The following is a 23612-nucleotide window of genomic DNA, read 5'->3' on the forward strand; positions in this document are numbered from 1 at the left end:
GAAAGTTCTGTTTTTTGCACTGAGAGTCCTAAATAAGTCACCCAGTGTTATCAGTCAGGGCTCTCCAGAGAAACAGAACCAATAGAGTATAAGGGGAGATATATATCCATCCATGTCTTTATTGTTCAGAACTGGTTCACATCATTGTTGGGATTGGCAAGCCTGAAAACCACAGAGCAGCCAGCAAGCTAAAAACCCAGGAGTTGATGCTGCGTTCAGGAAGTAGAATTTTTTTTCCAGAAAACCTCAGGCTGTGTTCTTAAGGCCTTTCAATTGATTGGATAAAGCCCACTCACTTATCAAGAGCCAATCTTTGTTAAAGTCAATTAATTGTAGATGCTAACCATCTAAAATTAACCATATATAGAAAATAGCTTCATGGCCACACATAGATTAGCATTTGATTAAATAACTGAACCCTGCAGTCCAGCCAAATTGACACATAAAACTATCATATCCACCAAACCAAAACTCCAGGAACAAGTGCTCAAAGTATGAACATGAAGACCCTTCACTTTGATGAAACCTCCTTGGAGCATCTGACATGTTTCCATTTGCAAAACTCCCATGCACAATTGTCCCATACTAAGCAAATTCCACCTAATCTAGGCATCTGCATTCAAGAGAGGAATTCTCCTTGGAACTCATCACATCCACCATTGCCACAGCCCTTTACCCAAATCCAGCTGTTATGGTCTCTTGGTTGCACCATGAACACCAATTGCGGTATTCTGTCACCCACCTCACCAGAGACTTTCCAAAACACTAGGTTGTATCTTCCTTGATTAACAGCCTCCCCAAAGCCATTATAGTCTGTCCCCTCAGACCTGCAGCCATTAAGATTTGGTTACAAGCAAAGATACCTACTCTGAGGTAAGCAAAAGAAGGACTCCTAGAATAGACCACAGAGTTAAAGGAAATATTAAAGTCCCAGGAATGACAAGAATCCAGACTGCCCTGGGGATCTAAGAAGCAGGAAGTAATAGATGATTTTTTCAGAGCCCAACTGTGGGGACAAATCAGAGTCAGGCATCTCAAGCTCCATGGAATGTCACTCAAGGGCCAATTTTAAAGGGCACTGTATCTGATTCCAGGATCAATTCATAGCCCCACTCCTTGGCCAGGATATACTTTTCAAGAACCGTCCAGACTAAAATTAATAAGAGAGGACAAGAAATTGGCAAAGAAGAGGTTATTCAAAGAGGGGAAATAGACACTGGGCAAACAAGGACAAGACACGACCACTCTGTGCCCATGTTCAGCATCCAAAGGATCCTTAAACATTGGAGGATCCTATTCTGGGGGAGCCAGGAAGGTTGCATTCTCTGTAGCCAACAGAGCCAGGAAGGAATGATGGGAGCAGCCCCTAACCAACTAAGGAGAAGCAAGGACTTCCTGGACTGTAAGACAGTAGGTCTTACAGCCTGAATCCCAAGTCCCCTGTTGTTTCTTAGCCATAGTTCTTCCTGAGGAATGTTAAGTCCAAAGCATGGCACACAATGACCTTTTCTCAACCTCTCACCCTAGCTCTCTCTCCTTGCCTCTCTCTTTGCTGGGTACAAGGATTTGTGTGGCACAAGCTCTAGACTCAGCCAAAGCTGTGTTCCAAGCCTCGCTCTAGCACCTGTGAGGCAGGCATATCATATGACCACTCTGAGGCTCAGTTTCCTTTGTTTTGAAATGGGAATTATACCACCTATTTCATGCTGTTGGTACAAAAATAAATAAGAATTAAGTGTGCAAAGTTGGCACCAATAGTGTTGTCCTTCTCAGGTCTCCATCATATCTGTTGTTTGCTCTATAAGAGAGGATGTTGTTTTAAACAGCTGGTGGGAACTGAATGCTGTATCTCCAGGGCTGAAGAGTTGGGTATTTTAGGAAAGCAGCCTGAAAATGGCTGACCCACGGGATAAATGAAGCATCACAGGTAAAACGTGTTCACAAGGACGGGCCCCAGGGATTCCCACAAAAAGTCTCATGCTGAGTCTCTGTCACATCTGGCTGGTGGCTAGGAGATAGCCACTTAGGTATGGCCTCTGTATTTGGGGATGAGACCAAAACAGATAGGTAGCAAGTAACTTTGGAAAGAGAATTTTATTAACTTCATAAGAAACAACTGCCACAAGTCAAGACCTGGATGAGGACAGAGCTCTAGTGGCTTCTAACCAATAGCATGGGAAAGCCCACCTATTCTTTCTACATTCTTGGACTAAGGTCTAAGAGGAAGGGAGTGTCCCAAGGAGAATGTCCCACTTCCTTGACCCCTCAGTGCAGGCACAGCTTCAGGCAATGCAGTCTTGTTGGACATTAAGTCTTTCTGTTCTATGTTTATCTGACCAAACAGAAAAATATGACAATCAACATTAGGTCGGGACTGATCCAGCCTGTTTTAGATCATCAACCAGGATCGGAACATTCTGAATCACTAAATAGACAGTCAACATTCTAGATGGCCACACAGATTTTATAACACAAAAATAAGAACCCTCTGACTTTCTAGAAGATTGTGTCAGTCACTCTATATTCTAGAATGCCTATATTCCAAATCAACCAGAAATCTGATGTTCTAGGTTATCAAGCAGGAGCCCAGAGTTTTGGTAGCCCATATGAAAACCACTCCTAACATTCTGAAGCATTAACAGGGAATTTAGCATTATAGAATGGCAAAAATCACAATATTCCATATAAGGGGTGACACCCAAAGTTCTAAATGGCAACCCTAACCCTCACAATGCCAAATCACAAGGCCAACAATTAAGACTATGAACCCCAACCTCAACATTCTGGAATGACATGCACAAAGCCCAACCCTCCAGAATGTTGCTTTCTTCCCCATTCAGAGTTCCGTGGATGGTCGCTCTACAGCAGGCCCATCATCCGGACTGAAGTTTGGCACACGGAAGGAAACATAGGGACAGGTCTTCGTGTTGAGACAAACGAGCTTCTTCAGCGTGGCTGTGTTAACAATGTTGAAGCCCATCTCACCACCAAATGTGCTTGGTTTCCAGTACTCGGGAGAACAGATAGGATTCCCTAGGAGACCCTTGAGGGAAAAGGGAGCTCCAATCTCTATCATACTCTCCCCGAAGATGGAGTTGGGCAGGCACTTTTCGAGAAGCAGTCCTGGGTAGAACTCCAAGGCATCAATGTCTCCATATAACTCCTCCAACTCAGCTGCCATCTCCTTCTCTCCTACAAGGGGGAGAAGCTATAGTCAGATCCATGGTATCAGTAAGGTCAATCTGAGGAGTGAAATTTCTAGGTCTACCTTTATCTGGGGAAAATAGGAAATTCCAGAAGAACAGTTTGAGCAACTGGGCAAATGCCCTAAAATTTGGTATTGCTGACCAAAATGCACAAAGACGGAAAGCACAAATCAACTCTCACTTTGGACCGAGTCTAGGGATAGAATTGTGCTATTTGAGAAAGAGTCCAGGAGCCTAGAACTGCCAATAAACAGCCTGTGGCCTTGACCAACTCATCCACTTCTCTGGTCATTACAATAGGTAGGAGGCTGCCTATCTTGATTCCTTCACAGGCAGATTTCAAGACCTAATCTTGATCCAAGCCCTATTTTTATACTAGAGTTTAAGGATGTAATATAACATTTCTGAGTTTAACAGACATAGAATGACAGTCTTATTTCCATCCTTCTGGACCACTTATTATGAGAGATTAAAGAGTGAAAAAGATTACTGTCCTAGAATCATGGGGACCTCATCTACTGATCCCAGATCTGTTCCACTCTGTGAGACCCACATGTTTAGAAAGTGACCAAGGGGAGCTGCCCTACCTGTTTCCTCAAACCCATCCCCCACAGGTCACTTTACAGTGGTCATGTCACGTCTTGTTTCAGTGACTCTTTATTATCTATGACAAGGGTTCCAGCTTGACAGCCCAACATCTGAGGTCCTGTGTGTGTTTGGAGGTGTTACAGATTCTTGAATACCACACAGGCCTATTGAATCAAATTCTCTGGGAAAGGTGTCTGAGATTTGGGGGATTTTGTTTTGGTCTGGGTTGGCCTGGGGTTTTGTTTTGTTTTGTTGGTAGAGGGGACTGAAGCCAGAGACTTGCACATACTAAGTACACTACCACTAAGCTATACCCTCAGACAGATTTGGTATTTTAATCAATATTCTAAGTGATTTATATGTTGCTTGTCCATAAATGAGCATTTAGGATCCATTAGTCAGAATAAAACCCAAAATCTTTAGCATGGAATCCATGATCCTACAGTTTGACACCAACTTCCCTTCTTTAACCAGCAACCCCCAACGTAAGCCCTTTACTCTAGCCATATGTCTACAATGGTTCTTCCAAATGGGTATCTACTTTATGAACTCCTTGCCTTTGTACTTAATCTTGCCCTACCTAAAATGCTCCTCTCTTTATTCTCCAACTGAAAAACTCCTATTTGTCCTTCAAACCCAGCTGAAAAGTCACCTTCTCTTCCCAAGTGGGCTATTTGCCATACTCACCACCACATTTACAATGCTCACCATGTGTATTGTCCCACTTCATTTCCTTGTTACCTCCCTCACTTTACTGTGAATCACTCAAGAGCAGGGACTGTGTCCAGGAAACAGCTGCTCACCTGTGAGCTCCTGGAAAGATGTGTAGGGCTTCATGCCAAACCTCTTGCGGTACTCATTGAAGGGCTGTAGCCGCATCTCTCGAGACTCCTTGATGACATCCACAGCCACGTGCAGAACGTGGTGGTCCATATTCCTACCCCCACCAATCTGCCAAGAGATAAGCACAACTCTTGGTCTTAGAACCAGGCTAAGCTATCTTAGAGCCTGTGTAAAGTCCTTGGAAAAGAACTTCAAGTCATGAGTCCTTTCTGGGCCAGAACAGAGAGCATGGCACAGCCTAGCAGCCATGTTGCTGGGGGTCTGGCTTTAGGTCTGCCACATCCTGCTGTCTCAGGGACACCTCAGAGTCTCAGCTCCTTGAAGTGGAAGTGAAGAGTGGGCCAAGAGGAGCTCAAAGCTATACTGTTCCTCAATCCTTTGAGTCACACCAATAGGTGGTACAATCCCTGGTGAAGGGAGGGAAAATGGGCTCAAAGCCTAAATATCCTGGTGAGGAAAGGAAGGCTCCAGAGAAAGATTCTGACTCATAACAAATAAGGAGCATTGGTCTTAAGAAAGCCCTATTTCCCATGATGAAATGATATGTTAATGCTTAAAAGGGAGCTCTGTTTCAATAGAACAAGTATAATTGGACAGGAAAGAAAGGCATTGTTGAATGGAATATGACTTGGAGCAAAACAACTTGGAACAAAGCAAACAGAGGCTGGTGCCAATCCCAGTTCAAACATTTACAAGCTTCAGTGGTTTATGGGTTGTATTGTGGCCTCAAAAAAGTGCACTGAAGTCTTAACTTGCAGCACCTGCAAATTTGACTCTATTTGGAAATACAGTTGTCCCCCTTTAGTGGTGACTTTGTGTTCCACAATCTCAGTTACTCACAGTCAATTGTGGTCCAATGATATTTAATGGAAAATTCCAGAAATAAACAATTCATAAATTTTAAATTGTGTGCTGTTCTAGAAGCATTATGAAATCAAATGCAGTCATACTCAGTCCTGCCCAGGACGTGACTCATCCCTTTGTCCAGCATATCCACACTGTACGAGATACCTGTCTGTCAGTCACTTGACAGCTGTCCTGGTTATCAGATCAACTGTCACGATATCATAGTGCTAATGTTCTAGTAACCCTAGAACATGGTAAACTAACCCTACATCCTATATCTGTCATTCATCTCACTTCATCCCATCACATGGGAATTGTTCATTTCACATCATCACAAGAAAAGTGAGTACAGTAAGTAAGATACTTTGAGCTGTGGATGTAGCTCAGTGGTAGAGCACTTGCCTAGCATGTATAAGGCCCTGAATTCAATCTCCAGCACCACCAAATAAAGTAGTTTGAGAGACACAGGAAGTGAAGACCACATTCACATACTTTTATTACAGAATATTGTTATAAATATTCAATTTATTCAATTTTATTGCTAGTTATCACTGTAAATCTTACTTGTATGATTTATAAATTGAATTTTATCATGGATATGTACATATAGGAAAGAAACTAATCTATAGGGTCCAGTGCTATTTGCAGTTTCAGCCATCCACTAGGGATCTTAGAATGTGTTCACTGGAGACAAGGGAGGACTACAGTAGTATTCACCATTGGAATCAAGTTAAGATGAGTTCATCTCAAGTAAATTGGGGCCTAATCCAGTAAGTGGTGCCCTTATAAGAAGAGACTAAAGACATAGGAAGAACACCACATGACAATGACAGTGTAGATTGAAGTGATGTGCTCATAAGCCAAGGAACTTCAAGGGCTGTCAGTCACAACCAGTAACTAAGAGAGAAAGGAAAAGAGCAGATTCTCCTTAGAACCTTCAGAAGGAGCATAATCCTGTTGATACCTTGATTTCAGACTTCTAGCCTCCAAAATAGTGAATGAACACATTTCTGTTGTACCACTGTGTTTGTGGTACTTTGTTATGGAAGTCATACAAATAAACACAGGGACCTTGTGCAGCAGTTACTTGAGCTAGGTTTCAGTTTCCTCATATGCAAAAATGAGGAAGGTAAGAGTCCCCAACCTGATATGAGTGTGGTATAATAAAAGATAAAAGATGCAAAGCAGCTGTCATAGTGTTAGTCATATGGTAACCCACAAGAGGGTAGCTGTGCATGATAATTATCAGAGAAAGCCCTACTGTATCATTTCTCACACTCTTTTTAATGTCCTGGGGGTCAGGACACTTCTGTTGCCTTTCTGCTTTGTGCTAGGCTCAACACTGGGGTCTTTCACACAAATCATCATAATCATTTCTTTAAAATGCTCAGAAAACCATACAACCCCACATATAGGCATTGTTTCTGTTCACGTGTGTGTCTCCACAGAGAACAGAGGCTATAAACCAGCCAGCATATCCTGGTGACAGCATATGCTAATTCCAGTCAAATTCCAGAAGGAAATCAAGACCTATTGACTGCTATAGCTTCATAACAGGGCTTAGAGACAAGGATTAAGAGATGCAGAGAGTTGAAGATGGGAATGAGAGATCCAGAGAGATTGGAGAAAGGAGGTGGGAGCTTCCAAGTCTGGAGGAGAGATTTAAGAGGGAGATAGTTAGGAAATACAGGAAAAGAGGATGTGTTCATTTGCTAGGTCTGCCATGAGTAAGTGCTACAAACTGAGTGAAACTTATTTTCTCAGTCTGTAGGGTCCAGTCCAAGATCAAGGTGTCAGCAGGATTGGTTTCTTCTGAGACCATTCTCCTTCACTTTATGTGGCTACCTTCTCCCTATGTCTTCATGAGATCTTCATATAATCTCTTCTTACAAGGACACCAGTCATATTGGATGAGAACCTATCCTAACTTCCTCATTTAGCTTTAATTGTCTCTTTAAAGACATTATTTCCAAATGTAATTATAGTCTGAGGTGCTAGGGGTTAGGAATTCTGCATATTTTGGGGGAGACACAATTCAGTCTTAAGAGAGGCTTGATTCAATAAGTACTTTCTGCAAACACTTGCATGGATTTCACCATACTAAAATGTTCTCCTGTTTCTCGAGTTACCATGCCCTCTGACCCCTATGCCTTTGTTTATGCTGTCCCCTCTATCTGGAGCACAATCATCCTCTGCCACTAATAATACCACCTCTTTCCCTGGGAAATCCATGTTCATCCTTCTGATCTCTGTTCAAGTTTTCACTTCCTTACTGGTAACTCCCAACTCTGAGTCAGAGAATTCCTAGAACACTGTGGGCTTTCTGGATTATGGCTCTTAGCATGGTCTTAGAATTCTGATAACATCAGAAAGGCAGTAGCACTGTGCCTCACACACAGCAAGTTTGCAAACAGTTTTATTCATCACTATATGCCTAGCACTTGGAGTAAAGTCTGGCATTGTCAAATGAACAAGAGAATTCATAAAGGAATGCTCACAACCACCCTGTAGAAGTGACACTATACCTACCTTACAAATAAGGAAACTGGGATTTGAACCAGATCTGCTGGATTCCAGAGCCCACCCACCACCTTCACCCTTGCTCTACCAAGGCTTACCCGGCCAGCATTCTGGTGAGAGAAGGCATCCACCAGCGCCTCTACTCCATAATCCACCAGCATGGAGGTGTTGAACAAGAACTGCTCATAGTTGTACTCTTGAGAGCCCACCTTGAAGGAGTCAGGCATGAGCGGGTGCCAGTGGTAGAGGTGGTTGAACTCCATAGCAATGCGGTTGTGGTATTGGAACTGGGCTCTGAATAGCAGTTCTGGGTCAAACTTGAGCTGCAGGAAGTAGCCACTCAACTGTTGCACATACTCCTCAATAACAATCTTGATGGTCTCCCCTGCCCAACGGGAGGATTGGAAGTGAGGTCAGCAGAGCAAAGTGATGTAGATGCCCAGCTTGAGAAAAGCAGATCAGCTCATGAAAGGTCTCCTTATTGTTGGTGTTAATTTTACTTGGCCACTTTCTCTTGGTCTTTAACAGGATGTGAAAAAAGAACTGTCTCAGGTTTGACTCAGGTCCCCAGACAAGAGCTATTCCCAAATTTCAAAGGGAGGTCCTAGACCCAGCTAAGCAGGACATCCAAGAACTGGTCTTGAGACCATAATGTGGCCCAACTCCTACAGCCCATTAGAAGAGGCTAGAGAAAACCCTAAAGACAGAAAAGTAGGGGGCTGACTGAGTGAGGCTCTGAAACCCTCGTGGAAGAGGAGAAAGGAGACAAGCTCAAAAAGAACACTCTGACAGCTGCTGCAGCAGCCAAAGAAGGACCTGAGGGCAGAAAGTAAGCCTAGCCCTAAGCATGTTTGAAAAAAAACACATCTTATGTGTACTTATATTTCAGAATTCTAATAGACAGTCTTCCTCTGCTCCCTCAGGAACCAGCTACCTACACAGCAAATTGAACATAGCATAATAAAATGAAAATAGAAGGAAACTGATATTTTGGCCAGTTAGCCATGAGACAAGTTAACTTTTTAGTACATTAACCTGGAGTGGCAGAATTTGGAATCAGCAGACCTGGGTCCAAATCTTGGCTTCATCATTTGTAGCTCCTGAGCTAAAGCTGAGTTCCTAAGTTTCTCTGAAGCTCACTTTCTTTATCTATAAAATGTGCATCATATTAATATCAGTGTAACAATGTCACCAGGCTGTGTGAGGAGTAGGCACCAAAAACACCTACACTGTCAGCATAAGGCCTGGTATCGTAGGGCAGTGTTGACACATGTTGGCTAGAAGCAGGCATGAGGGGTGAATCCCTCCCCATATCACAAATGATCAGACTGAGGCTTACAACCCCTCTTCACTCAGGAAAGAGACCCCATCATGATGGGGTAGAAGACACATGAGCTTAGGAGACAGACAGATCTAGTTCACGTCTCCCTCTGCTCAGAGACCTTGGAAAATGCACTTAATCATTCTAAATCTTAATTTTCACAAGGGTAATAACATCCAGTTCATAATGCTATAGGGAGTTGAATGAAGTTCTGGATATGCAGTGCACTAGGAGTCCTCTGCCTTTAGTTATATCTTCATCACCAGCCCCTATGCTGGGTAACCTCCAACCATAGACTTGCCCTCTCTGGTCAAAGTCTACAGTGCTGGAACCTGAGAACCAGACCCATCCCCTCCACCCTCTTCGGGCTATTCTTATCCCCAATGTCTGACTCCTCCAGGATTCAGTGATTAGGCACTGTAATTGGGACCAGCCATGCCCATGTTGCCCAGAAGTGAAGGAAGGGGGGTTACTGGTGACTCACAGAGAACACGGTCTGGACAGGGATGTCAAGGGCTAACCTCACAGTCAGGAAACCATCTGACATTTTAGGTTGTACACTTGCCCCCATAGGGGACACAAAAATATCCTATCCCTGAGTCACCTAAAAACTACCAAACTCCGGAAAGGCAGATACATGCAAAGCAGGAAACAGAATTCCTGAAGGCTTGGCCAACTGAGAGTTGACCTTGTAATGTGCTGTGGGGTGTCAAGTGTGCATCTGAGTGCGGTACAAGAGGGAGACTGAGACTTGTCGGTGGCTAATCAAATGTACTGTGAGTCACCCAGCTATAATCAATCATCACAGTCATCCATTTTCTGCAAGCCTACTATGTGCTAGGTGCCTTCTCATTTACCATCTCAGCAAACCCTCACAGCCATCATTCACCACAAAGTACAGACTTAGAGCTGCAGAGGTAGAGGAGACCATCCAGATAATCACAGCAAGAGTGAGGATTCAAACCCCACCCCCTGCTTCTCAGCACAGCTCAGGTAGCCATCCTAGGCATGGCGGGCTCAGAACCCTCACCTATAAGGATGAGGCGGGTAGTCTGGAAGAGCTGTTCATCATCCCAGGTTGGGTGCTCCGTCTTCAGAAGGTCGCACACGCGGTTGTGCTCCCGCAGCCAGATGGTAGCGTAGAGCATAAGCCCAGGAAGCAACCCAAACACCTCCTGGCCCACGGCCATCTGGTTTTGGGGCGGGATGCCCTTTGGATAGTGCATCAACACTGGCGCCTCTTCCACTGATGGCGGGTACACCTCTCCGTTCAGCACCTGTGGGATGGGGCCGCCTGGCAACCTGGGGGCGGGGCAAGGCACCCGCAGCTGCCACAGCTGACTCTTGCAGGCTCCTACCTTGGCTTCCTGTCCTCCTCCTGAATCTCTCTTCAAATCAGTCCTCCATCGCCATCGCCTTTGTCCATCCCACCCTCATCTTCCTCTCTGCCGCCTCTCCTAAGTGGGCTCCCTACCTCCACTCTTGCCCCCAGACAGTAGCCAGTGCAACACTTTTTAAAAATAAAAAAAATTCAATCTAGTATCACGTACTGGCTTGAAACCCTTCCAAGTCTCTCTGCTCTTGGCAGAAATCAGAAATGCTTAACATGACTCCTCCAGATGTCTCCACCCTCATCTGGAATTATTTTACCCTCCACCACTAGGCCCAGCTAGCCCTCCCATTCTACACTCCCTCCAAGTCCCAAAGCTGCTTCCTCCCTCCAAGCCTTTGCCCCTGCTCAACCCTCTACCTGGAAAGCCCTCAGCCCTTCTTGGCCTCCCTGGCTCCTTCTCTTTTCTCATGCACCTTTTATTTATTTGTAACTTCCTAGGGAAACCTTCCCAGCCGGGGGACACATAGTGTCCCTCATAGCTTCTCACTGGTAGCAGTTATTGCAAGAGTTACTAGCTATATAGCATATTCTTTATTCATTCATTCATTAAATACACACAGAAGAACTACAATATGCCAAGGACTGTTCTTAGCCCTAAAAATTCAGCATTGGGCGTTGTGTTTTTTTGTTGGTTGTGATTTGTACAAGCCATTTGTGGCTATTGAGCACAAGAAATTTGGCTAGTATGAAAAACTGAATTTTACTTATTTTATTTAGATTTTATCTGATTTAAATATAAATTCTAAAACTGATACATCACCTACTGGAAAACCTTTCTATATAGAACAACTTGAGCATGTTGTTTAATCTACTTATTCAGCTATAAATTTTATGAAATCTAAGTGCAGATCAGATATCTCCAAGGAAAACTTAGCATTCAAATTGTAATGTTTTATGAATATAAATATATATCAGATTTCAAAGATTTAGGGTGACAAAATAATGTGAGATCTTTTATTAATAATTTTTACATTGGTTACATGTCAAAATGGTAATATCCTGGATATACTGCATCAAGTTAAAATATATTATTAAAATCCATTCACCTGTTTCTTTTTTAATGTGGCCACTAGAAAATTTGAATTACAGAGGTGGCTTACATTGTATTTCTGTTGGACAGTGCTAGTATGGACAAGAAGTCCTGCTGGAACTCACATCCTAGCATTTATATCTATGGCCCCTGATGGACTATGGTTCATTCAGGGCAAGGCTCCTAACTGATGGTCATTGCTCCATCACTCATACAAGACATATCCTACCCTAGCACTTCATCGATATTGTGGAATATTTAAATGAATAAAAGCAGATTGCAAATTTTCATCTCCTATCAAGCTCCAAACCCACCTCCCACGAGGCCATAGGAGGCCACTTCGGTCCTTCATTTGCTTCTTGTGCCTGGCACCTTCTCCCAGTGTTTACTGTCTCTCTTTCTGCCACAGATTTCCTGCTCCTGTGACTGACCAGGCCCCCAACCACCCCAGCAGCCTTTGTCAGGGAAAACATGGGAGGCCCTTCCCACCAACCCACCCCTAGTCCCAACACTACCTGGTATTTGAGTTTCCCATCCTTAAAGAGGCGCAGGTGGTACTGACGTTCCAGATTGTCTCCATAAATGTGACCAAGATCTACCTGAGGACAGAGAGAGGCCCACTCACATCACTAGGGTTCTGCCCTACTACTAATGACCTCTGTATGCCAAGTTAGGTCCAAAACAGTCCTGAGCCCTTCCTAGGTACTCACCCCATGGCCCAAGGCCTTGGTGAAGCCAGGGCCCATTTTGCCAGAAGTTTTGAAGAACTGATGGGTGAAGTGTTGTGCAAAGAAGGCAAACATGAGGTTGGTGCCTTGGGGGTCAGGAATGAACTTTCTCCTGAGCAGGAAGCGACGACCCAGAAGCTGGGCATCTGGCAGTTGTTTCTTCCCTAGTTAGGGAGGTAGGAAAGAGCAGCAGCCACCTGGATCTTCCTGCCCTTGGGACTTCCAGGTTCACCAGGCAAACTGGCCCAAGCAGTAATCCCAGAGCATTCTCCTCAGAACCACGTGCCCCACAGGTAACCCCTGTACTCTCTCTACCAAAAAGACCTTTTATGGGTGAAATGGCTTGGCATTTGGAATTTGTTCTATTATACTCCATTAAAAAGTGTGGGGGACATATGCAGAATCTAGACCTTAAAAAAAAAAGAATAACACAACTATAAAACAGGGGAAATGTTTGGAGGTAGAATCCATTGGGGAGGTGTAAAAGGACAGGGTGAAGAGGGTAAATATGATCAAAGTACTTCATATGCATATATGAAGATAGAATAGTGAAGTCTGTTAAAATTGTTTTTAAAGGGGGAGAGAGGGTAAAAAAGAGTAATAGAAGAGGTGAATTTTATCTAAGTACATTATATGCATATATGGAGATATCGCAACGAAACACCTTTGTACAATTAGTATACACTACTAAAAGTTTTTTTTTTAAGTGAGAGGGGAGAGAAGAAATAATATTAGTAAATTATGGGCAAGTGTTGAAACTGGGCCATGGATACATGGTTCATTATGCTTTCAATTTTTATGTACATTTTCCACAATGAAAAAATTAATCAAAAAGAAAAAAAATTAAATAGCACAGACTTCCTTGCCCTAGAGCAACTGGCAACGCCGCTCGCTAACTGCATGAACAGAGATCAGTCATCTCATCTCTCTGAGCCTCAGTTTCCTCATCTGTAAAATAGGGGAATGATATCTGTTTTATACAGTGGATTTGAGGATTGCAGGAGAGGGTGTGAATGTGACAGAGAGCTGGTGAAATGGTATCTTTTCAAAGAAGGGCCAGCAAACTTGTCTTGTAAAAAAGCCAGATTGAATATGTCAGGTATTGCAAACCATGTGGTCTCTGTCACAGATATTCAGTTTTGCTTTTATAGCAGGAGAGCAGCATAGACAGCATGTGAACAATGAATGCAACTGTGTCCCAGGAAAACTTTATTTATAAAAAACAGAGTGGTCTGTACTTGGCCTGTGGGCTGTAGTTTGCCAAACTATTTTAAAAGATGCCAGTCTTTCTGTGTCTAGGGTAAAGACAACAAATCATAGGGAAGTAGGTCTCTGTCACAAGAGTAAGTGTCGGGAGGCCTTCCTTATGTCAGTGTCAGTTGGCACCCAATGCCCTCAGAGAAAGGAACAAAAGGATTTTCTGTGTTCTGCTCAAGGCATTCCTTCACCAATCCTTCTCCAAACCTCATGTGAGGCCCAAGGTCAAAGGAAACTCTTTGGATTGAAATTGCCAGCTATATTTCTCTGGCAAGAAGAGATACCAAGCACCCAAGGGAAACTCATCGAAAAGAAAGTTAGAGGGAGCAGTCTGTACCCCATAATTTGGGGTACAATCACTCATTGACATGAACCAAGAATGATTCTAGTAGTGTTGGGGAAAAAAAAAACAGCTATTCTGGTGGAATTAAACACACTCTGGGAATAATGGCTATGTGAGTGAAAACCATCAGAGTAGTGTCCTGGCAACCCAATAGGGACATCAATATACGTACAAGGTTCAGAATCTGCAAAAGCACCACCCTGGGGCTGCCCAGGACCTTTGTTCAACAGCGACACCAAATGGCAGAAACTGAAGCACAGCAGTGTTGGACTGATGAGTCTCTTGTTCTCTCTGTTCTTGAAGCTAAATTGATAGCTCTGAACTGAGTAACCCCTCAGATTTCTGGACAATTAGGGGTGGAGTGAGAAGAGGGCATTAGGAAGACCCTTGCCAATGAAGCCAAGTAGGTCTTAGGCAACTGAAGAAAAATATGTGATCTTTGAATCCCACCCTGGTGAAGCATGGAAAGCTACTTATAGTAGTCAAAACAAAAACAAAAAAACATAGAGTTAGCACCAATACACAGCACATTATTCCTCCCTTCTGTCTTCCATTTCAACTTGGAAGTCATCCCCATCCAGCAGAATCTCCCTCGTCAGTAGACAAGGTTCAGGCAGAGAGGCACTCAGGAATATGGAAACATTAGCCTGCTTCTGGCTCTTTCTTTTTCTTCTTTCCTACTTTTTTCCTTTCTTTCTTTCTTTCTTTATTCCTTCCTTCCTTCCGTGTTTTTGTGTGTTTTGCTTTGTTTTTTGAAAAAAGGGTCTAACTTTGCAGTCCACTTTGGCCTTGAACTCACAATCTTCCTGCCTCAGCCTCCTGAGTGCTAGGATTACATGTGTACACCACCAGGCCTGCCTCTGACTTTCTTGATGACCTCAGGCAAGACCTTTTGCTGCCCATTCCTGTCCTCATCCCTGCTTCTAGACATGCAGCCATCTTGCCTTGCTCCACCCATCTGTGAAATGGGTCAATAATTGTTCTTCTGCCTACTTTTGCCCAAAGAGGGGAACTGAGTTTTTCCTGTGATCCCCCGGCCAGTTCCTCACCCCATCCTCATTACCTTTGGTCCCCATAGGCGTGGGGCAGTCTTTGGGCACAGAGGGCAAAATTCGAGTGTAGTAGCTCACATTGGAGAAGGACTCCCAGCTGACATAGTCATGTGCTAAGTTGTAGGTGGGAGGACTGGGGATAAGATTAGACCGCACTGCAGAGAGAAAAACAACAGTGACAAGATTGTCCCCTCCTGTTACGTCCCCATTCTCTGCCTCCTCTTCAGTTGGGGCTTGTTTTATCTGGTACCACAGAGCCTCCCCACCCGCTGGCTTTATCATATACCAAGAATCCCAAGAACTGGCAGCATTCCTTGCTCCCCAGATTAGGGAAGTTCTGACCCACACTCACCTGTGAGTACCAGCCGCATAAGCATGTCTCGGATGAAGGTGGCATTGACAAACTCCCAGAACCAGCGCCCATGTGTGAGCAGGGAGTGGATGAAAGTGGGGGTGGGCCGCAAGGAATGCCGGAGCCAGGTCCAGAGCTCAGCTGTAGGGGCAATGAGAATTGCTTAGTCAGGCCCTCCTGGCTGGACCAGAACTAGCAGGATGGGAAGATGGGGACTGGGAGGTGAAGGCCAGTAGGGAACAGGGTAGCACCAATGAGGCAAGGGTAAGGATAGAGTCTTGTGAGTGGTGACACATGACAGAGCCAGAACCAGATGTGAGGACAAGCCACAGGGAATGTGGTGAAGAATTACCACAGAACTACAGCCAAGGAGTGTGGGTGGACAGGTCCAAGGGCTCACATGGGAGCCAGGTCAGGGAGGGTTCAGAACCAGGTAAGGAAAGAGCAGGGGCTAGGTGAGACCTGGGAGGAGGGGAGCAGGAAGGCCCAGAAAAGAAGGGAAGGGACTTAAGGCTCAGCTCACGGATAGTACAGTTGGGGCCAGAGTAGCCCGTTCGGGTACAGTCACACTGGTAGTGGTCAAGGCCGAAGCGAACACAGACACCCTGGTTCTGGCATGGATAGTAACAGCAGGGGTTCACTGTGGGTGAGAAACAGGCATCAAACACCTCCTTTGATGGCCTCCTGACCCCTACCAGCCCCTAATGGGGGAAGGAGGAGCCAGAGGCATGGACTCAAGCTGTAGTTCTATCCTAAATCACTGAGTGACCCCCTCCCCTCTGGACTTCAGAGCCCTCTCCACCCAGCTCCCACAAGCATAAATCCCCACTCTGGACCTCCAGCCTAGCCCATATTGGGCTCTCAGGGGAAGTCTCCCTCCTTTCCCACTGCCATCAAAACGCATCAGGGGAAGAGTGCAGAACCCACGCTATGACACTGAGGCTAGAATAAGACACTTAGATTAGACACTGCAGCAACAGGCTTCTGGAGCAATCACTTCCTGCCTAGTCAGAGCCCAACAGCAAGGGCAGGGTTTGTGGGGCTCAGAAAGGGGACAAGAATGGAGGAAGGGGGTACTCTCAGGCAAGCCCCCAAGTTCCCAGCACCTAGATAATAATAAAATGAGATCTGACACCTCCCTTCCATTTCTGCAGAAGGGAAGGAAGAACAAGTATCATAATGCCAATTATGCAGATGGGGAAACTAAAACCAGAAAAAGGGAAAGCCAGACATGTCACCAGAAAACAGTCATACCACACCAACGTCCCATCCCTTCATTCCCCCTGCACCCCCCATATGCTCAACAATCAAGTCCAAGGAAAGAAGTTTTCCACAACCCTGGGGACAGAGTGCAGGTTACGGGGGGCGCCAAGGTCTCAGCTGCCTTGGCCCCCACTTGAGAGGCCAAGACTTGGCCCAATTCATGGTGGTGTCTAGGTTACAAGATCCTGAGGAAAGTATGAACCAAGGGAACAGGAACAATATAGCTGGAAACATCTCCTAAGAGGGTGCATGAGCTCTGTAGCTGCTCTTATCTCCTGCAGAAACTCCCACAAGGAAGCCCCTTCCTGTGGCTACGCCCATCCCTCTGACCATCACCCACCAGCTCAATCTTCATAGACTCCATGACTCTTTGAATGGGACTTAGACTCTGGGCATATTCAGGTCCAACCTCCACCCCCCTCAACCTTGCAAAGTTCTCCTCCCTGCTTATCAAGGGAAACTGAGGCTCAAGGAGAGGTGGAGACTTTGCTCCGTCACAAAGCAAAACTGGGCCAACCCAGGAGGCGCCTTCACTGGCTGTACACAGAAAATGTGGAAATCCCTTCTGCAAACATACTTCTTTTACTGGGCGCAGAGCCAGTATTATGGGGAACTCTTATTCTTTGTGCAACTGGTGACTGGGGGTCAAGAGGGTAGCAAGAGGCGGGAGCAGCCTAGAATGAAGTATTCATTCATCCAGGGTGCCGACATCAGAGGGCATGACACTGGGCAAGGCCTGGCCCCTCTAGTCTCATATCTTTACTTCACAGCAGAGGCTTGGACTGGGCAATAGCTTCCTCCTGCCCTGCCACTGGGAACCTCCACCGCCACCACCACCCACACATACACAAGCAAAAGTTGAAAAAGATCATGCAAATAGTTTTGCTTAAGTACTGGTAACTTCCCACAGCCCCACAATGACATCTGTGTAGCCCTTGCAGGGGTGTAGGAGGCAAAGGCCAAGGATAAAAAGGCCTTATCAGGCTGCCACAGGAAGACCTGATAGACAGGACCCCAGCCTCCCCTCCCATGGCCACAATTCCAGAAAGACCAAGGAGTCTCTGAACCAGCCCTCCAAGCTTGCTCAGGGATCTGGCCCCTGAGCCCTGCTGGGCCTCTCCTCATTGATCCCAATTCACCTGCCAGGGGCCCAGTTCCCACTCCTGGTCCAGGGAAGACCCTCTTGCACCAGAGGTTCAGTCCTTACACTCAGGGGGTCACAGGGAGGAAGGCCCATGCCTCCTCTGGGCCCTAGTTACACATTCTTACAGCAGCAGAGGAAGCAAGAGGTCCTGACAGCTCAAACATGCTGAGGCAGCCCCTCCCTCAACCCCAAAGCCCAACATGCTCCTCCATCCCACCCAGGGATGCTCCTTCATAAGTCTCCTCCCACTTGATCCTCCTCACTGAGCCCCTGTTCAGCCCCTCAAGACTCCCTATTAAGTCCCCACTTAACTCCTCCCATTATTCCTCCTCCTTACTGGCCTCTGCCACAGGCTTACAAGGGAGGGGGCCACACCTTTCCTGAAGCTCTCCTCCCCACACCAGTTGGGCACACAGCCCGGGCTCTACCCAGGGCCTCGAAAGACCTAGAGCTGAACAAATGTCTTTGGAATTAATAAAATGATGTAAGGAAACTGGACACTCCCAGCTTGACAAGAGAGATGACTTTATCCGCCAAGCTCTCCTTCTGAGGCTAGTTGCAAGGCCTCCTGCTATAGCCACCCTCCCAGGTCTATCCAGGTGACAGAGAGCAACAAGCTGCCCATAACCCTGCCCCTGCCAAGAGAGGCCTCTCAGTCCTTCCCAACTGCATCCAGCCTTCTCTACCTCCTTCTTCCCCCAGGCTCTTTCCATAAATACCAGTTGCCCCTGGGCAAGGACAGCAGCTGACACCAGAGACCCAGGGTGTCAGGGTGGGTGGAAAGGAGACTGGGTGCTGCTTGACCACAGCTGCACTGTGAAAGCCTGACTGGGGAAGTAAGGCTGTAGCTGACCAAGTCCATGACCTCACACCCCCCACCTCCCATTTACCTTCCAGCACTCCCTAGGAGGGGTAGATGAACCTCCCATTGCACAATGAGGAGCTCAAGTTCCTCCTCAGATTCCTCAGGCAGGAGACCTGCACAAGCCCCACAGTTTGGCGGCTGCAGAACCAAGCCTTGAACACTTTCTCTACCCCTACCTTCTTTTTCCTTTAGGTACCCAGGCCTGGATTTGGGAGAGGGATGGAAAAGGCAGACACATTCATCCAAAGGCTGGGAATGACTCCCAGAGAGGTAGCTTTGTCATTGTTCCTACAAGGTAAACCTTGAAGATCCTCAATGAATGAAACAAGGACCCAGAAATCACCACATCCTGCCACGACCAGACATCTAAGACCTATTCATACAGGAAGGCCTTCTTCATTCTCACTTCAATCCTGCATGCGTTCATGCCAACCCAGTTCTTTGCTCAGCAGAAGACACCCCTCCACTGAGATCACCCATCTTTCTTGATGGACTAATGAGTCACCAAGAAAGAGAGGTGCAGGTACTGGGTCTAATTCACTTCAGCCTGGACCAAGAATCAAGTATGTAGAAAAATGAATTCCAAAATGACTGCTCTCACTGGGTGTGTGTCATTGACAATGTCCTTTCCAACCCTGGAGCCTTGTTTTCCCATCTGTCCCACTGAGGGAATGGAGTGGGCAGCTCAAAGGAGGCTTTTCAGCTCCTTCCATCTGATGTCCTACCCCTTCTTCTTTACTCTAGGTGGAGTCAATCTATCTCCTCTGTTACTCCATCAGTGAGATTACCCCTGCCAGTCAGCAGAGGTGACTACAACTTGCTCTTACTGAATGTTTCCGTCCCCCAAGCAGGGTGATTAACACTCACACTGCCTGCGAAATACAGAGACCTGAAATCCAAGCAGCTAGTCCATGTTCCCACAGACAACCACTGTCCAGGACCCCCTGGTCCTGGAATCTTTCCAAAAATTTGGGAAAGAAAACATCACCGGCCCAAGAGTTGGGGCTCCAGGTTCAGGGCTGAGCGTGACAGAAGACAGGCACAGTGGGTGAACACCAAGTCCTCCAGGATGTGAAGGCGGCAGGCAGAAGAGAGGAGGCTGCACCCAAATCCCCTAATAATAATATTTAGAGAACCTCCAGAGGCCTGGCAGCCAAAGAGGAAAATGGGCTTGCGTAGCTAGGCCTGGACCCCAGCCCTGAAACCAAACCTACGGGCAGCTCCAGGACAGGCACCACCAGGCCAGGCCCATAAAGCAGCCCAGAAACTAGAGGAGTCCAGCGGGAGAGGAAATTCCTCTCAGGGCCCATGAATCCAGCTGGGGCTGGAGATAGGAGGCAGTGGGTGGCAGGCAAAGGAAGGGTTTGGCACAGACTCATTCCTGCCACACGTGCCGAGTCAGAAGGCCTCAGGCAACTTCTTTTGGCACTCAGTTCCAGTCCCCAGAGGACACTGAGCCAGACACTGAGCCAAACCCAGAGGCTGGAGGAAGTGATGTGAGCATTGCATAGCCCGTCCATTCTCACCCCTAACAGCATGGCTCTCTAAGCTAGACTCCATCTCCACTCCGACATGAGGCAGAAGCAACCTTCCCTTCCTGCTGCCCGCCCTCAGTTGAGTCTGCAGCCCATGTCTCCTCAGTTTCTTTGAGGAGAAAGCCACTCTGGCTGTGACTTCTGAGGCAGCTTGCGCCTCAGTTTACTGACAGACCTGGAAGTCCAAATGCAGTCCACATCTTCTACTCCTACACCCACCTTTCCTTGCAGAAGACTTCTGACCAGTTTCCCAGTCCCCATTATCTCTCCCAAGCCATCCTTCCATGCCCATTCTCTGATCCCAGTGACTTTTGGCCCATATCCCAAACCCTCACCCTGCATTCAAAGTCCCTGCTTCTCCAGCAGCCTCTCCAGCAGCCGCCTCATGCCCTAATACTCCCTAGGTTTCAGTCAGCCTCTCACTGCTCAGACCTTCACATCTCAGCTCAGGCTACTATTTCCCTATCAGAAAGACCTTTATAGCACTCCATTGTAAAGTCTCAATGTTTCTCCCTTCCCCCACTCCATATCTCCTTCAAGGTCCAGTCGAAATGTCAACACTTCAGTTTCTCACACTGAGAGGTTGCTGTCTTCCTGAGCTCCACACACCTCTGTGTTTCCCTCAGCCATGGTCCTCATCCCCTTGGATGATGATCTATTGGCATTTGTCTCTACTATCAGACTATGAATTCCTCCAAAGGCTGGCATAAAACAAGTCCTTGGAATGTAGAAAAAAATCAGTTTAAACACTTGGGATATAAAAGTAAGTAGAAAAGACAAAAAAACCAATGTGGCTCAGGTCACTAGGTCATGCCCTATCCCTAGATAGGGAGAGGATGCCAAGCCAAACCCAGGGGCTGGTAGAGATGTACTTGAGCGCTAAGGAGCTGTTGGCAGTCTGTTCCTCCAAGCTGTTCCTTCCCCACAAGAAAGGCACAAGCAACAAAGGAAGACAAATGGGATGGGCCCTGCTTACCCAGGAGCCTGGAAGTGGCTGGATGGGGCCTCAGAGGAATGCTGTACTCATTTGGGAACTGACTAAAATAGTTCACTGAGGCTGCCACTCTGCCACCAGCTCACTGTGGGGTCTCAGACAAACTCATTCCCTCTGGGTCTCAAAGTCCTCTTCTGTAGAGCAAGTCTAACACTTCCCTGGCAGAAAGAGCCATTGCAAGCACTTAGGTAGATGCCTACCATGGACCTCTGGAAACTATTAAGTGTGAAACACATAAATATTCCTCCTCCTCTTCCCATAAACCAGGCTTTTGCTAAACCCAAAACCTTCCCTCAAATTCCCCACACTCAAACCCTCTCTCTTCCAGGAAACCTGGTTTGATTCACAGCCCATATAGATACGATTCTCCTTTCCTCTGAGCACCAAGTCCTCAGGGCATCCAGCAGAAAATGCAGACTTCCCCGTCCTTCTCCCATTCTTTCTTGGCCCTATTTTACAGATGGGAAATGAGGATTAGGAGAAACCTGGGCCACACCACTAAGTGGTGATGGAAGCTATGCCCAGGCAATAAGCTGGGGAGAAAGGTTGGCTGGGTGAGGAATGAATTCCTTCCTGGAACCTGGTACATGCAAGGTGGAGGGAGGGACCTGACTTTCCTGGTCATGCTAGCAACCTGAAACTCAAAGGGGTTCAGGGCAATTGGGGGTAAGGGGAGCCTTCTGTGGAAAGACTTGGCAAAGTATTTTAAGTCAGGTTGACTTCAGTTCAAATCATAAGCCCACATGCACTGTGTGAGTTTGGGGTGTCATTGCACCTACTTAGCCTCAGTTTTCTCAACTGCTCAGTAGAGACCTCACAGGTGGGGATTAAACCCCAGGAAAAGTAGTACGGCTCTGTAAATATATTTCCACGTTCCTTCTTCCTAGAATGGCTGGTGTCCCGGGGTCTTCAGCAGGGGAAACTTTTTGCACTAAGGTTGGGGATCAGGATGGGTCCCTAGAAAATAAGAGGCTGAAGAAAGGGAACTCATTGGCCAGCCATTTCCCCCCAGCGCCTGCCACTTCCTCCCAAAGAAGCTCCCACAGGAAACCTCGGGGTTATTGGGGGTGGAGGCTGCCTGGAGAGCAAGGGGCCCTGAACAGGTGAGAGGCTGGAGAGCTGTTCCTGCTCCCCCATGGCTGGCAGATCCCAGTCTGCCTTTCCCCAGAAAGGAACCTGACAGCCCTCTATGCACGACCACACCGGGGTGGTCTTCAGAGAACCCTCCTATCCCACCTACAGACTTGGTCCCCCTCTTTTCTCCCAGGCACCGCGGGCAGAAAGAGGAAGCTGTTCCCGCTGGAGGGGACAGGAGGGAGTTGGGCCAGGCCAGCGGCACAGGATCCGGGGTCCCCGTGGACACGGAGGAGGCCGCCTACCCGGTGCGGACGCCCCAGAGTCTGCGGGCAGGACCGGGAAAGGTGGCAGCAGGAGCAGGAGCAGCGGGAACCGGAACGAGAGACTCCTCCCTGCTAAGAAGAGAGGAGGGGCTGAGCCTGGCATTCAAGGCTCCGCCAAGAGGACACGAGGATTTCTGGGCTCACCGGGCCATCGGGTTTGGACTCACGGGTCATGGCGCTGGCGGCTGACCGGTGTGGACGCAGATTGCCTGCTCCGCGGGTGTGAGTGAGTCTCTAGCACTGCCCGGGAGCTCTGGCCCGCCCCTCCGCCTCCCCCTCCCCACCCATCCCACGGCTCCACCCCCCGCCCCTCCCTCCAGCTGTCACCTCGCCGCCGCCGCCCGCTTACTTCCTCTACTCCCGCCCCAGCCTAGACATTTTATTAATTATTGCATGATGGCCACCAAGACTGTTTTCCCCCTGAGACCCTTGAGGCAACTGACCTTTTAAAATCCTGCAGGGTCAGAAATGCTTCCATTTGGTAGATAGGAAACTGAGGCTCAGAGTTGTGCAAAGTTGAGGACAACAGGGTTTGGGGACAGAACTGAAGCTAGAAACAGCTAATCTGGACCACACCCTGCAACGCAGAGAGAAAAGGGGGGGGGGGGCAAGAAACAGAGCCTGGTCTACACGGTTTCCTGCATGGGAAATTCACTACCACAGGCAGGTCCAACATGGAGGACTCACTTTGCCCAGTGGACTGGACTCTGTCATCTGAACCATTCTCTCTGCCAGAAATGAAGAAAAACAGTTCAAATCCAGCAGACCTGAGATCAAACCCAGGCTCGACAGCCTACCAGCTGTGTCACATTGGACAAGGTACTTATCCTCTCTGGTCCTCAGTATTTTCATCTATAAAATGGACATAGCAAAAACCATCCCAGAAGGTTTTGGGAATATTTAATAAGGCAACAGACGTAATCTTGCATACA

General features: G+C 47.0%; 1 protein-coding gene across 3 annotated transcripts; it reads right to left on the minus strand.

Annotated features, from left to right (window-relative positions):
• Positions 1-2075: 2075 nt before the first annotated feature.
• Ptgs1 (prostaglandin-endoperoxide synthase 1) lies at positions 2076-22961 on the minus strand. Of its 3 annotated transcripts, none has more exons than XM_020173094.2 (11): positions 22848-22961; positions 22660-22749; positions 16003-16119; positions 15480-15620; positions 15139-15282; positions 12458-12639; positions 12263-12346; positions 10355-10601; positions 8102-8388; positions 4598-4745; positions 2076-3192 (listed from the first exon to the last, which is right to left on the minus strand). In XM_020173094.2, the coding sequence occupies exons 1-11, from the start codon at positions 22852-22854 to the stop codon at positions 2837-2839; spliced, it is 1803 nt and encodes a 600-aa protein (XP_020028683.1). In that variant the 5' UTR covers positions 22855-22961; the 3' UTR covers positions 2076-2836. The 3 variants fall into 3 exon arrangements, with proteins under 3 accessions (XP_020028683.1, XP_020028681.1, XP_073907174.1); XM_020173092.2 differs by having other exon boundaries at positions 22660-22752; positions 22848-22926; XM_074051073.1 differs by having other exon boundaries at positions 22660-22770; positions 22848-22898.
• Positions 22962-23612: the final 651 nt, after the last annotated feature.

This window comes from Castor canadensis, chromosome 13, assembly GCF_047511655.1.
Source record: "Castor canadensis chromosome 13, mCasCan1.hap1v2, whole genome shotgun sequence".
Taxonomy (NCBI): domain Eukaryota; kingdom Metazoa; phylum Chordata; class Mammalia; order Rodentia; family Castoridae; genus Castor; species Castor canadensis.

Coding starts and splice junctions, on each gene's coding strand:
- Ptgs1 (XM_074051073.1), bottom strand. Junction 8,389..10,354: donor TACCCGCCTCATCCTTATAG/GTGAGGGTTCTG, acceptor CCCGTTGGGCAG/GGGAGACCATCAAGATTGTT. Junction 4,746..8,101: donor CTCACCAGAATGCTGGCCGG/GTAAGCCTTGGT, acceptor ATCTCTTGGCAG/ATTGGTGGGGGTAGGAATAT.